Below are 16,390 nucleotides of genomic sequence, written 5' to 3' on the forward strand. Positions count from 1 at the left end.
ATGTAGGTATTTTTATGACGTACCTAGGTATTTTGCGACAATGTCCAATGTTTCCTAAAATAAGCGATTTAACACATCGCAGAGCTTTTATTTTACAGAAAATTTACAATTAATAGTCAAAAGGAATCAATTCTTCATATGCATACATATGCTTATACAATCTTAATACCGTTATTATATATTAATGTTTAATGTATAATAAACAAATAGTCGCCAAAATGGAACATAAAAAAAAGTGTGGTTAAAAAATCACACTAATAATAAATAATCAAGCAATCAAAAAAGTGCTTACTATGTTTTTAATTTTTATAGCTAGAAAATATTGCAAAGAAATATTAAGTTAACAACAGAAGCGTTAATTTACTCAAAAATATGTGTATAAAAAATAAAATATAAAAACAAAGTAAGTAAAAAATTGAAAGAAAAATTGTTATAAGTAGCAGAATTAACAATTAATACAAAAGTAAATAATCATTAATCGAAATGAAAGGCCTGTATGCTAAATTATATACGTAATGTTAGGCTCAATATTTATGTGAGAAAATAAAAAAACGTGTACATGTATAGTGATTTTCAAGTGTTTAAAAGAAATCGGTTTCATAATTATGATATACTAGGTTATGAAGCTTAAAAATATATCCAATTATAATGTGCGTAATGGAAAAACAATAGATCAAACTACTTAATAATATTGTATGACGTAGTCCAAATCGTATAAAATATTTACTCAAATTTAATTAAATGTGCTCTCATCTTCTTTGTGTTAATAAAAGTGTATTAAAAGAAATGACTTTTTTACGCAAACATGTATTGAAAATATACCACTAAAATTAAAAAATATATTTTATAAATCGTAATAGCTCATAAATATAAACAACCGTGATATATTCTTTAATGTTGATCTTATACTAAATAAATCCGGGATATATACACTGAGCCTTTGATGTTGAAAAATAATAAAAGTTACGACATTCGTGTATCATACTAAGGTAAGGTTTGAATTAAATATATTAGATGATAACTAAATATCTAACGATACATATTAAAAATGGATAATTGAATGTAAATTTATAATTGATAAACAAAATTCATTATAAATAACGCCTAATGCATTATTCTATGTACTATGTATCAGCACAATCAAATGTTATAATGGTAGAGAGTGTAATGGTTTTGTTCACATAATGATTGTTTGTATCACCTACAACGAATCGAGATATGTAGATATAGAGTTATATACATATGTGTATATAAATGATCAGAATGATGAGACGAGTTGAAATTCGGATTACTGTCTATCTATCTGCCCCTGTAAGAGATAATTTGAATAAAAACTGATACTAGGCCAAAAAGGGTTGGTATTGCATATATACACAAAGAGACTATTGCCTCGTCCACAAAATGCCGTTAACCGAAAACCTATAAACCAACCAAACCCACTAAGTGCCACAACTAAGCTAATTAAGAAACAAAACTTCAATTTAGTAGTTTGCATAACTATCTAGCCAAAAATTGTAGAAGTCGGACCATACATTTTCAAGCCCTCAGTGCCTATAGCTAACTTTATACTGGTAATATCGGACAATTTTTGAGATATTTCAGATAAATTCAATATGTGAGGTACTTTCAAATAGCTTATTTTTATGTTAATTATTAATCCGTGTGCCTTCAGTGGTTATAATTGGTCAATTTCTTTGACTTTTTACTTGACTTTAAACAGTTTACTTAGGTCAATATATGTCATATTGTAACCAAATTAATTACTTTCAAATAGCTTATTTTTATGTTAATTATTAATCCGTGTGCCTTCAATGGTTATAATTGGTCAATTTCTTTGACTTTTTACTTGACTTTAAACAGTTTACTTAGGTCAATATATGTCATATTGTAACCAAATTAATTGTTTTTTAGCTAGCACTAGCTGTATATGAATGAAACTGGATATATCCCAATATAAAGGAATCTGCATCCATTTCCTTTCCCTTATATACCCAATATTTTAAATTTCGACCCTTTGGATGAGTTTAGTAGTGGGATATATGTATGTATGTGTTTTAGGGCTTCAGAATTTTTTTTTGTCTTATTTAATTCTATAAAATCTCTAGAACATTGTTTGGAAATTCAGTCTTGAAAAGTTGCGCGTTCGAGGTATTTCTCGAAACAGTGTTTTCAAAGTCGCGAGATTTGTCGCGAATTACTCAACCGATCTTAATGAAATTTTACAAGGGTCTTGAACGAAGGCTGTTTGTTCAATTACAACTATTTAAAAACACAAAACGGTCGGAAAATTTTCACCAAAATTTTAATTTTTATTTTTTGCCAAAACATTTGCCAAAAATACATTTTTTTCCTAGTTTATAATTTTCATTAAAGCACATATTATTTAATTTTTACTTTTGATGAACCTAAGAAGAAGCTCTCAACGAAGAGGCACATTTTTTTGTAGAACTCAAAAACTCTTTGTAAAATATGTATCCTTGCAATAATAAACTTAAAGGGTTATATACCTTCTTTGTCGAAGAAAAAAAGGAAAGTTTGGATTTTTTTAGGTATGTAGCAATTATTTCATTACACGAATTTTTTTATTTTTTGATAGTACACTTTATTAACAATTTTTGTGCGACATTTCGTGAAAAAATATCAAATAGTTTTTAAGGGGTGTCTGTTTCCCTTAGAGGCCTTTTTTTGGCAAAGCCTTGCGGTGACAATTCCCCAGGTCGAACAAGTCAACTGAAACCATGAAAGTAAACAAATTTGATTAGTTTAGTGTAATTCCTTGTGCTTGAACGATCGTTTTTATGATTTTTTTTTTGTGCACACGGGAACGTTTTATGCAAGAAATTAACTTTTTGGTCACTAGAAATTTCACTAAAAAATTCATTTCGGCGCAAAAAAAGTTTGTGCGTAAAAAGTCGATCGTTCAAGTTCAAGTTCGAATCTCTATGAAAATTTGAGAAAATGTTCTCAAGGAGTTGTTCTAAGCAATAAAAAAATTTCGATTTTTTGAAATTAAAAAAAGGTATATAACCCCTTAAGCAACAATACCATATATCAATCATATATCAATTAGCATTATGCCATCTGAGAGCAAGAATTATAGACATCAGTACTTTTATTTAGCAATAATATGATGAGATGTAGAGATTTATGTGTTAGATTAATTTTAATATAAATATATCGGATTAAGGGACATCTGCCTCAGCTCTGATTTTTGGAAATTGTGGGGTATAAAATGTTCGGTTACACCCAAAAATAGGCCTCCCTTACTATTTTTAATAAAATATGTTGTGGGAATACCAACATACTTTCCTTTATTGCTTTTTACGTTTATTTGATAGCTATAAGGTGTTGAGGGGTTGTGTGGGTTTCAGAGGTACAAAAAAAGATATTTTTATGATTTTTTTTTAATATAAACAATCATACACTCGTAGCCACGCAAACCTTACCACTATACTTTCTTAAATTTTTGTCGATCTTTTTCGTTCGTTCGGGATTTTTTTCAGTTGGGCTTTTTTATATTTTTAGTAAGCAGAAGTGAACTAAATTATGTTATCTAAATATAATTATAGTTTTTAATTATTTTTAAAGTGATACACCCACTTCGTATTTCAATTAAGAAAAAATAAAATAAAATATTAATTTCAATTATAGTGTAAATGAAATTAAATTAAAAAAAATATATATATAATTTTTTCATTGCATGTCAGTAATGAAAAAAATGTCCTTAGATCAATAACTAGATAATGTTATTTTAAAGACGTGTACACATTTCGAACTAAATCGGTCCATGACTTTTCAAGAAATCGTGTCCACCGACTTCAAAATGGAGTTTTGAGAAAAACGCCTATACCTCCCATGCGCCCTGATCGATTTAAAACTTTAGGAGAATATTTTAAACAAATTGTACTATTTAATAAGACAAAGAAATTGATTTTTTTTTTAATTTTCAAACCCACCCAACTCATTAAAGTAACCATTATATATAAATATATGGTTGATCTATATAATTTAATATCAATTATATTAATTATTAATTATAGAAAGACTATCATTTCATGTTTTAACTTTTCTGATAAATTAAATGGCCATGTTCAATGTAATATGTAAAGAAATTTTACTTTTGTTAATAGCCCACGCCTATTAAGTATTTTCGAGAGATTGAGGAAATGAAATTCAAAAAAAAAAAATATATTGTATTTCTAAATTGAGCTTATGCTAGAAAAGTAAAAGCATTATCGAGGTTTTTTGATTTCTTTTGAGCATCCTATTGCTTACAGCCTCTGTCATAAAAGGCTCACAGAAAAATATTGAATTGCCACTGAAATTCTTTGATGATGCTTTCTAGATATAGATATACAGTGGCGGACAAAAGTCTACATACACCCCCTGTTTTCTTCGATGTGAGAGTACAAAAACTTTTTAGAAAAATGTGTTGATACAGTTTTATTATAATCTTCTTTCTAATAACAACAAACTTAAAAAATCCATTAATTAATATACAAATTTATGGAATAAAAACTCAAATATTGTGTTGACAAAAGTCTACATACAGTACAAAAATATCTTAGTTCAGATTTACAAAATGCTAGTTATTAGGACGTTTTAGTATTTACATAGTTGGGTCCCCATTGGCATCTATAACTGCTTGAAGACGCCGTGGCATTGATTCTGCTAAATTTGTCAACGCTGCAGATGTAATGCTGTTCCAATGTTCCAATATGCGCTCTTAGAGTATAGCAGAGCTAGAAAATTGGTGCTTTCTAATTCTACGCTCCAAAATCTCCCAGACATGTTCAATAATATTCATATTTGGACTTTGAGGTGGTGTATTTAATTGCCTTGGAGTATAATAAAGCAACCAGTCCTTAACAATTTGCGCCGCATGCATCGGATCGTTATCTTGTTGAAATATCCAACTGGAACCGAGCCCTAAATTATCCACCAAAGGCTTCAAATTATGTTCCAACAGAGACTTATACTTATAACCGTCCATTTCATCTTCAATAAAGTCCAACTTTCTAACTCCAGAGGCCGCAACAGCTCCCCAAACTATTACGCTGCCGCCACCGAGCTTCACAATTTATACTACGTTCTTCGGTTCAGGCGTGGCGTTAGTTTTCCTTCAAATTTTAGCCCTTTCATCACTGCCAAAAAGGGTGAATTTAGAATCATCTGTAAATGAAACTTTTTTCCAAAAATCCATTTCCTTTTCTTTGTGTTTTTTGGAGAACTTTAAACAAAGTTTCCGGTTTTTTCAGAAATAAAATCCTCCTTTACTATTTTTAATAAAATATGTTGCGGGAATACCTTCATACTGTCCTTTATTGGTTTTTACGTTTATTTGATAGCTATAAGGTGTTGAGGGGTTGTGTGGGTTTCAGAGGTACAAAAAAAGATATTATATATTAATATATGGTTGATCTATATAATTTAATATAAATTATATTAATTATTAATTATATTAGAAAGACTATCACTTCATGTTTTAACTTTTCTGATAAATTAAATGGCCATGTTAAATGTAATATGTAAAGAAATTTTACTTTTGTTAATAGCCCACGCCTATTATTTTCGAGAGATTGAATAAATGAAATTCAAAAAAACAATGTATTTCTAAATTGAGCTTATGCTAGAAAAGTAAAAAAAAGTAAAAAGTAAGTTGCTAGAAAAGTAAAAGCATTATCGAGGTTTTTTGATTTCTTTTGAGCATCCTATTGCTTACAGCCTCTGTCATAAAAGGCTCACAGAAAAATATTGAATTGCCACTGAAATTCTTTGATGATGCTTTGATGATATTGTTAACCACTCTTGTATTTACATTTTATATCATAAAGATATAAGTATGTATATTACAGATTTAAACTTAATATTGTATAACGTCAAAACAAGGATATAACTAATAAGTTATTCTACAGGCATAACTTTACATTAGTATAGTTACCAACAGAATATGCATATATTTAAGAAGGTTGTACATACACACTTATACAAAAGTTCTTGAAATAGGCAGGAAAACCGGTTTTGTTTACTTATGTTTTAGTGTTTGCTCTTAGTCTTCTCATAGTAATCCGCAGTATTAGAACGTTTTTATGTGACCTGACGTAACAACTAAATTAGTTTGACGCCATATCTCTATTTAATATTCTTATGTAATAATAATAATTAGGGCTGCGATTTAGAATAGCATCCCCAGATTTCGGGGTTAAAATAGGTATGTACGGATAGAGGAGGTCCTCCAGATCAAGAATATATGTATATACATATAGTTACCGCTGACTTATGGTTTTTGAGATATTTGCATTTAAAGTTAAAAAAATCAACTATTTAAAATGCGTGTTTCTCAGATTTATAATGCATTTTACACTTATATTTTATACTTTTATATCCACTAACACTACACTAATTCGTTTCTAATCATTTATTTTATATTAAATAGTGCAAAATTAACTTTAATTCCATATCAAACTTCAGTTAAAATCCATTTATTCATAAAATAAGAAATTGGTTATAAACAAGCAAAAACTTAGTGTTACCATATATTGTAATGGAATAAAAATAAGAAAAAAGAAAGATTATGAATTCATAACTAAATTCATTACCGTGTGATGAGTAATGTAAAATCTTTCAGAATTCTCATTATCTTCATAAATCCCGGTGTTGGATCGGCCAAAAAAGGAGTTCAACGCAAAAAACTGAGCACGTCCAGGTGTTGGTCCGACCGAGGGTTATTTTTTTGAAGCGCAGCCGAAGCCCGCCAATGCAGAAAGGAATTCTATGCGGAAAACCAATGTGTTATATATTTCCTGTCATGGGGGTATTATTTGTTTTCTTTATTTCTTTTGGTTCTTCTGTAAAATATGAACGTTAGGTAGCACTGATTATTAGTTAGAATGCAACCCTTTCTTTATTGCACGAACAAAAATAAATGAACAAAAGTTAAATGTTGAATAAAAGTTATTTTTGCACTATTTAATATAAAATAAATGGTTAGGAACGATTTGGTGAAGTGTTAGTGGATATAATAGTTAAAAATATAACCATAAAATTCATTATAAATGGGAAAAAGACGTATTTTAAATAGTTGAACTTTTGAACTTTAAATGCAAATATCTCAAAAACCATAAATTAGCGGCAACTCTATATATATTTTCTTAATCTAGAGGACCTCCTCTATCCGTACATACCCATTTTAACCCTGAAATCCGGGGATGCTATTCTAAAATTTACCCATAATTAGGGTTAATACCTTTGATAGACGTTTAGCTAACTTTAAACACAAAAATGTACTAGGTACATTACACCGTAGTTAAATGATAATTGACAATAATGATTTATTGACAATACTACAAATATATTCCCTTCTTCCTAAAAATTCCGATTTTTGTTATAGTTTCAATATTTTACTGGTAATTTTATTTTACATATTTATAAAAAGTAGTATACCAGAAGTTAACATCTAAAACCAAGTAAAACAACAAATACTTCGTTAAATTCTCGAAAACAAAAAACGATAATAAAAACAAGTAAAATTTAAGTATGACTAAGTAATACAAAAATTATTTAAACTTAACTGATAGAAATTCACACAGGTACTACCACTACAACTACAACACCAAATACAAATCAAATTAATTCTGTGAGAAGTTGATTGCACTCGATTTTTAGATAAAGCTTTTCAAGGTCAAAGCCAAAAATGCTTCATTTTTCATCATAGGTACTGAGAATACTCACATGAGTATGCTCATTACGCCAAATATGAATAATTACAATAACAAAAGTCAATGTCCAAGCACCGGCAAAAATATTTGTACGTAATAAACGAATGCGTGAAAATACTACAGTTCAGTCAAACATACAAAAACAGACTATCAGTAGTGAAATTTAAAATTTCGAGAAGTTCAAAATTATCGCCAGAATATATTTTAGATGTTGATTCTTATAGAGTTAAATTACCTTAAGCTAGTTCCTATGCTTTAAAATTTCGCCATAGACATTCGTGAAGTAAACTTTCCTTGAAATTTTTATATATAATAATTAATAGTCCGTCAGTTTTGTTCTCCAGAATCTTAAAAATATCTGTTCTCGTACTGACGTCATCTTTTGGAAATAGAGCTAGCTATGCAGATTATAATATAACATTGCCTCTGATTAATTTTGTGTCTCGGCGAAGATAGTATTCAACAATAACCATTTCCTCTTCTTTATTAGCGTACATACCGCTTACGTGTTTGTATCCAAGTTTACAACAGCGTGCCAATTGTTCTTCCTTTTCGCTGGTTGGCGTTAATTGGAGCTTCCAAGTGTAGTCAGGTCCTTCCCTACTTGTAGAGGTCCAACGGAGTGGAGGTCTTCCTCTTCGTCTGCTTCTCCCGGTGAGTACTGCATCGAATACTCTCAGAGCTGGAGTGTTTTCATCCATTCGGACGACATGTCCTAGCCATCGTAGCTGCTAATTCTTAATTCGCTGAACTGCCACAAATCTTCCGCAGAACCTTTCTCTATAAACTCGTAACGCCGACTCATCAGATGTCGTCATCGTCTATGCCTTTGGACCATATAGCAGGACGGGGATGATGAGTGACTTGTTGAGTTTGGTCTTTGTTCGTGGGGAGAGGACTCTTATTTTCAATCACCTACTCAGTCCGAAGTAGCACCTGTTGGCAAGAGTTATTCATCCAGTCTGGAGAAAGCTGAACTAACGGCGCACTTGTTGAGGCCAATGATATCAACATCAGCGTAAATCAGCGGTTGTACACTCTTATTGAAGATTGTAACTTTTCTTTTCAGCTCTGCTGCTTGAATTATTTTCTCCAAGAGTAGATTGAAGAAGTCGCAAGAAAGGAAGTCACCTTGTCTAAAACTTTGTTTGGTATCGAACGGCTCGGAGAGGTCCTTCCCGATCCTGACGGAGCTTTTGGTATTGCTCAACGTCAATTTAAACAGCCGTATTAGTTTTGCGGGGAGATGGAATCTAGTGCTACAGATAACTATATTTTTGGCCGCCGATATTTCGGCGCAGTCGATGAGCCTCAACCTATTTAGGGATGTTTCATCATGGGGCTAAGTTGACCGACCGTTATGCCAAATATACCTTCTTTTCCCACCCTGCCGTTAATGTCGCCAAGCACGATTTTGACATCGTGGCGGAGACAGTTCTTATACTTGCGCTCCAAGCGCTTAAAATAGACATCTTTGGTCACACTGTTCTTCTCTTTAGTCGGGGCGTAGGCGCAAATCAACGATATAGTGAAGAACTTCGCTTTTATGCGGGTTTGTGTCCATCCACCGACTAAATGCCAAGATTCGGCGACGGAGTCTTTCCCTCATTCTAGATCTTTTAATTTAATAAATGTAGTTAAATAGATTAAAGAAGATACAAAATAATGGAGGACCCATATTTTACTTAGTTACTATCTAAGGATTTGAAAAAACTTCAGCAATATGTCCCATTTAAAAAAATATTTCTTTTCATCTACTAAACTATCTATTAAACTATAAGTCCTACATACATGTACATTTAAGATCATGTTTGATACGGATTATTAAACCAAAATCGATAAATCTTTTTTTTTATACTGGTACAACTATTTTTTATGTTCGTGTGAAATGCGATCTTCATACAGTGGCGGACAAAAGTCTACATACACCCCCTGTTTTCTTCGATGTGAGAGTACAAAAAGTTTTTAGAAAAATGTATTTATACAGTTATATTCTAATATTTATTATAATAGCAATTAACTAAAAAAATCCATTATTTAACATAAAACAACAAATTTATGGAAGAAAAACTCAAAAATTTCTTTGACAAAAGTCTACATACAGTTCAAATCTCATACTTTGTACATTATTAAATTAACAGTAACGTAACGTTAGCCTTTTTCTTTTATTTCAATATGTTTATTGTTTGATATTCATTGAATTTAGTTGTGGTTTAAACACTTCAATAGCTATAATGGCTCCGCGAAATGAAATATCAATTGATGTAAGAAATTTGGTGATAAAAGAAAGAAAAGAAAAAAAATCATATGGTGAAGCTTCTAAAATTTTAAACTTGAGTCGAGCAACAGTACAGACAATTCTAAAAAACTTTAAAAATAATGGTTCCAACGAAAATAAACCGCGCAGTGGACCCCCAAAAAAACAATCTCGTAGATACGTCAGCCTGATTCTCAACGAAGTACACCAAAATCCAAAAGTAAATGCTCCAAATATAGCCGAACGCATAGTAAGTACGTCACAAATGAGTATCCAACCAAGAACAATAAAAAAAACTCTAAACGATAACGGATTCCACAGTAGAACACCACGGAAGAAACCTTTTATTTCTGAAAAAAACCCGGAAACTTCGTTTAAAGTTCGCCAAAAGACACAAAGAAAAGGAAATGGATTTTTGGAAAAAAGTTTCATTTACAGATGATTCTAAATTCACCCTTTTTGGTAGTGATGGAAGGGCTAAAATTTGAAGGAAAACAAACGCACGATTGAACCGAAGAACGTAGTATCAATTGTGAAGCTCGGTGGCGGCAGCGTAATGGTTTGGGGAGCTATTGCGGCCTCTGGAGTTGGAAAGTTGGACTTTATTGAAGGTAAAATGGACGGTTATAAGTACAAGTCTCTGTTGGAACGTAATTTGAAGCCTTTGGTGGATAATTTAGGGCTCGGTTCCGGTTGGATATTTCAACAAGATAACGATCCGATGCATGCGGCGCAAATTGTTAAGGACTGGTTGCTTTATTATACTCCAAGTCAATTAAATACACCACCTCAACGTCCAAATATGAATATTATTGAACATGTCTGAAAGATTTTAGAGCGTAGAATTAGAAAGAACCAAATTTCTAGCTGTGCTATACTCTAAGAGCGCATATTGGGACCTTGGAACAGCATTACATTTGCAGCGTTGACAAATATAGCAGAATCAATGCCACGGCGTCTTCAAGCGGTTATAGATACCAATGGGGACCCAACTAAATACTAAAACGTCTTAATAACTAGCATTTTTTACAGTTTTTCGCACTGAACTAAGATATTTTTGTACTGTATGTAGACTTTTGTCAACACAATATTTGAGTTTTTATTCCATAAATTTGTATATTAATTAATGGATTTTTTAAGTTTGTTGTTATTAGAAAGAAGATTAGAATAAAACTGTATCAACACATTTTTCTAAAAAGTTTTTGTACTCTCACATCGAAGAAAACAGGGGGTGTATGTAGACTTTTGTCCGCCACTGTATGTTAATTATTGTGTGTTGGACATCTTTTTGCTTACGGCGGAAAACTGTTCGTTTCCTAGCAAATTTTACATATTATACCCAATGCTAAATTGGATCTTATATTATAGGTTTATAATGGATTTTATTCTTCATGTTACTAAAATTTATTCTATTACTCTTTACAGTTAAGTATTACACGCAACGCACGTTAAAAAATAGAATAAATCCAAGAAATCGAGAACCTTAATTACTTAGTCTGGTTTATTTAATCAAAACCTTTCGTATAGTAATTATTTTATAACGATTCGTATGAAAAACACGTGCGTTGAAGAAAAGGATAGTGTGTAATCCTGGGCAGAAACGGGAGACGGGGACATCTACACGCAGCTAACAGATGATCCCCACATGTCAATTGTTGCAGCCGAAAATGCAGGGTAAGTTAAATTTTCATTATCAAAACTGTAACAGATATACATCTATTACGTATCTATTTATTAAATCTATAATATTATAAATGAATTGGCATTTCCACTATTATGTATACGAGTACATTGGTTTTTGTTTGCATATCCGTTTTCTGGTTTTATATTCCCGCAATATGTTTCCAATGCATATAGAGTTTTCTTCACCCATCGGTTGTTTTTATCACCTAAAACTACATAATTCGAAATAAATGTAGGTATATGTATATAAAATGAAATGTATATAAAATGACCCGGATGAAAAGTCCGGGAGACTGTCCGTCCTTCAATTCGTCTGTACAATCGAAATATAAAACTTAGTACGTATTTTTCTAGACGTTATAAGAAGGTTAATGTTCCAAATGTATAATATTGAATATCCAAGCTTCACTGTATGATACGAAACTAATTTGGAACTCGGAATCGCAATGGAGAGGCTCATCAGTGGTTTGATTAATTTCAACCAGTTGGCGTGGTCTCGATCTCTAATAGATTTATTATCAATTTCATTAACTTCTAAAGTTTTATCAACCATGCTTTTTTTTAGCACAGTGGTCGGCATGAGTGGAACTGCGACTCTATGAGTGACATTGGTGTCAAATAACCTAAAACTGGGTAAAGACTCCGTAAACATTCCTGTTCCGGTTGACTTTACATCTATTTTTCTAATAGCAGTGCATTGTTGTGCTAAAAAAGGATAAAATGGAGTGAATATTCCTCCACTTCCGATATATCTAATATCATATATGTATATCGGTGAATCTATGATGATTCTAGACATCACCATTAATAGTGTCTACCGATTAGATTTATATCTATGTACATATATGTATGTCGGTCAATATGTAAGATACCTTAGTAAACTTAAGTGAACGTATAACAATACGTAGTATAGTAATGCAATCAGTGCATACCTTCTCCAAGCTTCAAAATACCCTATTTTGTGATATTTACTTAAATTAAGTTTTCTAAATCAATATGTGGTTTCACGTTGAATTTGAATGAAATTGGTATTGACCTTGAACTAAACTTCCTATCCCTAATATCTTACTTCCGATTTTTTGTTTGGTTTTTCCTCATATACTAAATACGCTGTCCGATAAATAACCGACCTAACCATGATGCACGCGACTTTTTCAAAATTATTATTATTATTTTTTTTTTCTACATAGTCTCCTTGTAACTCCACCCCAGCGATGCTCCCATCTCTGCAACCCTTCCAAATAGTACTTGGTGTCTTTGTCTGCAAAATACGAGTTCACGAAAGAGATTGCCTCCTCATTTCACGAAAATCTCTGGCCGCCGAGCGCAGTTTTAAGTTGAGGAAACAAAAAAAAGTCGCTTGGTGCTAGATCCGGTGAATAAGGTGGATGGTCAAGCAGTTCGAACCGCAATTCGTGGATTTTCGCCATGGCGACTGTTGAGATGTGAGATGGTGCGTTGTCTTGGTGGAACAAGACTTTCTTTTTTTGCAAATGTGGCCGATTTTTCGAAATTGATGAATCCAAGTTTCGTCTACAGTTATCACTCGGCGCCAAAACTCGGTCTTATTGCCTCTAAACTGAGCCAACAGAGCGCTGGAAATGTTCATGCGCGCACGTTTGTGGTCTAGCGTAAGCAAACGCGGCACCCAACGCGCGGACAGCTTTCTCATGCCCAAATCTTGGTTTAATATGTGACAAACAGTTTCTTTTGACATCTTCATAATCTCAGCTATTTCCCTAACTTTAATCCGGCGGTCGTCTAGTACCAATTGATGAACTTTAGCGATGTTATCGTTAGTGGTTACAGTTTTTGGACGCCCAGGACGTTCATCATCTTCCAAGCTCCTGCGACCACGTTTAAATTCAGCTGCCCAAAATTTTACGGTGGTAAACGATGGTGCAGAGTCACCATACACAGAGTCCAACTCATCTTTGATTTGTGAAGGCGTATTGCCTTTCAAAAATAAAAATTTAATTACAGCTCGATATTCAATTTTTTTCATTTTGGGGAAATCACCGAAATAGACTCACAAAAACGACTGTCAACAGATAATTGCGCAAGATAAATTTCTGAAATTTTGGCGAGAAGCTATTATAATATGCACAATTTGAAGTAGAAACTTTTTTTTCAGATGTGCCGCTAGCTTCACGTTGAGGTCGGTTATTTATCGGACAGTCCTCGTATATTAAATATAGGATGATATGTGATTGTATTTATATCACGTACGAGTCATTTTAGTAAATTAGATTGATTTTAATGTAAATGTCTCGGACACAAAGCGAAATGTACTAATGCCAATAATTTATGTATGTAAGTTAACTATGCTTTTGATCCATTAATGTTTTCGTTGAATAATGAATACTGAATTCTTACGCAATATTTTTTAATATAAATATTTGCCAAACCTGAAAACATTTCTCCGGTATTGAGCCTTATGCGGTTAGTTTGATGCAGTTCTTTAAGTTGTTTCTTAAGTAAGCGTTTATTTATTCGTGAATATCTATTTTGTCCCCTCAAAGTAACTACCACAGATATATTGCACTTAGTTTAAGATCTTGTTCCTCGATGTAATTTTTATCTCCTTAATCGAAGCGAAGCGTCTTCCTTTGATGGGTTTCTTCAATTTTGGGAATGAAAAAGGTACCGAGGCCATGGTCTAGAAAATACGGTGGCTACGGCAGCATTAATGTGTTGTTTTTGACCAAATGTCCACGCACATGCAGGAGCGTTATCATCGTACAAAAGCCAGAAAAGCCACATCTTCCCTCTGAGACCATTTTGCAACACCGATAAAAATAGCTTTTGTACAATGTTTCACCATATGCCACAGTTAACATTCGGAATGTCCGCGTACTTAATTTGGTTTTTCACACAAAATTGTATACAAATTCTTTGATCCATTTTTTGGAGTAAGCAAGAGTTGAAGACAAACCAAAACGCTTCCAAGCAACACAGCTGTAAAAATTAACCTTTGTCAGCATAAGTAAAGAACATAAGCTCCAACATAACGCAACAAAACAATCGAAAATGGAATATACGTAGCCCGCGAAAATTAAAAATTCACGACATTTTTTGTACAATCCTTGTATACGTAAAGCCGAGGAGGTATAAAATATTCCGCTTACTGTTAAATTTTTAAGTACGATGTATGCAAATACATCTGTAATAAGTAGGTAGTCAAAAATAATAATTTCAACATTTACAGATTTCCTAAAGTACTACAGAATATGAAATATGTTTTATATATACTCATATATTTAATTGTATTTGTAATATGGGTACGTATAGTACATATGTATGTATGTATGTATATGAATAAATGCGTAGAAGTAATCAGACCGTGTCTAATATAACAAAGTGCAATATACCACACAGTAATGAAATCCCATTCAAATATCAAAAAATGTAAACTGAAATAAAAATCAAAACTAAAGCAAAAGTGAATTTAACCACGGATATCTACTCCAATTGTTGATTACTTTGCTTGCTAGGTCGAATAGTTGGCGACAGTGCATGAGGCATAAAATAACATGCACACATGCTTTGACACTTGTATGTAAAATATTATGTATGCGTAGAAATGCTATTACACATCGTGAACTGGTTTTTCACTATAAGCTTAAAATGTATGAAACGTGGTTATTGTGCTTCACTCTGGCATATTGGAATCCTATAGTATTTCTTGCTCTATACGGCCCGCTGAAAGTTTTTGTATGAATACTTATATAACATTTGATAGCATTGAATTGCACCATTTTGCTGCCTACTTCTTGTGTTCAGGGCTCGTTTTGTTTCGTTACCTACAAATTTTCTGTTAGGGAACTTGTATAAGTTTTAATTTTTCAACCGTTCCAGTTATCGCTGACGTTAAATAATTTGTTATCTTGAAGGTAAACCAAGCTTAACCAACAAAAACAAATTCAGTTCGCAGTAATCATATTAAGTTCTGCGGAAATAGTAAAGAGAATATGCACGAAACATGTTTATTTGCTGAAGCTGGTAAAAATTATTCTGCACATGTCCTTAAAATTATTAAATACCCTTTATAAGAACTAACACGAATTCTGATTGGATGAGATGTCAAAATTCGAAGCAAAAGCTCCCACAAAGAAATATTGTTTTAAATGCCTAACGTTTATTGTAACGTCATGTAATAAACCCTTATAATACCGACTTTGGTGAATGACAATAACAGTCTTCTATGTTATCGAGTTAAATTTTAGATTACTTTACTATTGGGATTGGCTCAAATTGAAATACAAATTTCTAGTTATTAAATAAGAAAGAACGTGTTAAGATCGGACGAATCAGCAATTCGTAAGAATTTAAGGCGTGACGTTCAATTAATTGGATCGAAGTAGAGGTACTTCTTTCTGTAGCCTTTTTTTGACAGATCTCGCGTGAGTCGTGTCAAGTTGTCATGTTATTTTTGTTCAGTATTGTTTGGTATTTCCTTTTTTCTTTATTTTTTAACTTTTGGTTTAACTATTTGTTATTCTTTTCGACTGGTGTATGTTTTGCGCTTTTGTCCACTAGTTTCATTTTTTTTTCTATAATTAAAGGCATTTGCTATCATTTAAGGAGAGCATTTTACGGAGTTTTGATCTCTTTATAAGTTTTTTCTAGTTTTCTCAATTTTTTGTGATCGTTTTCCGCTTTTCCTCTGTATAATGATTTCCTCTACCCACTGGAGAAAAACTCAATGATTAAATAAAATAATAACTAATTA

General features: G+C 32.1%; 1 protein-coding gene across 12 annotated transcripts in view; it reads left to right on the plus strand.

Moving 5' to 3' along the window:
• Window positions 1-6: 6 nt before the first annotated feature.
• Window positions 7-16,390, plus strand: part of Taiman (nuclear receptor coactivator 2) — a 64,466-nt gene continuing 48,082 nt past the window's right edge. For all 12 annotated transcript variants that reach the window (XM_049455200.1, XM_049455208.1, XM_049455214.1 and 9 more), the window contains exons 1-2: window positions 7-989; window positions 11,401-11,649. In XM_049455200.1, the coding sequence (XP_049311157.1) occupies window positions 11,621-11,649 (29 nt within the window). In that variant the 5' untranslated portion in view covers window positions 7-989; window positions 11,401-11,620. The remainder of the gene's footprint in view (window positions 990-11,400; window positions 11,650-16,390) is intronic.

The sequence above is a fragment of the Bactrocera dorsalis genome, chromosome 1 (assembly GCF_023373825.1).
Source record: "Bactrocera dorsalis isolate Fly_Bdor chromosome 1, ASM2337382v1, whole genome shotgun sequence".
In the NCBI taxonomy this organism is placed as follows: Eukaryota; Metazoa; Arthropoda; class Insecta; order Diptera; family Tephritidae; genus Bactrocera; species Bactrocera dorsalis.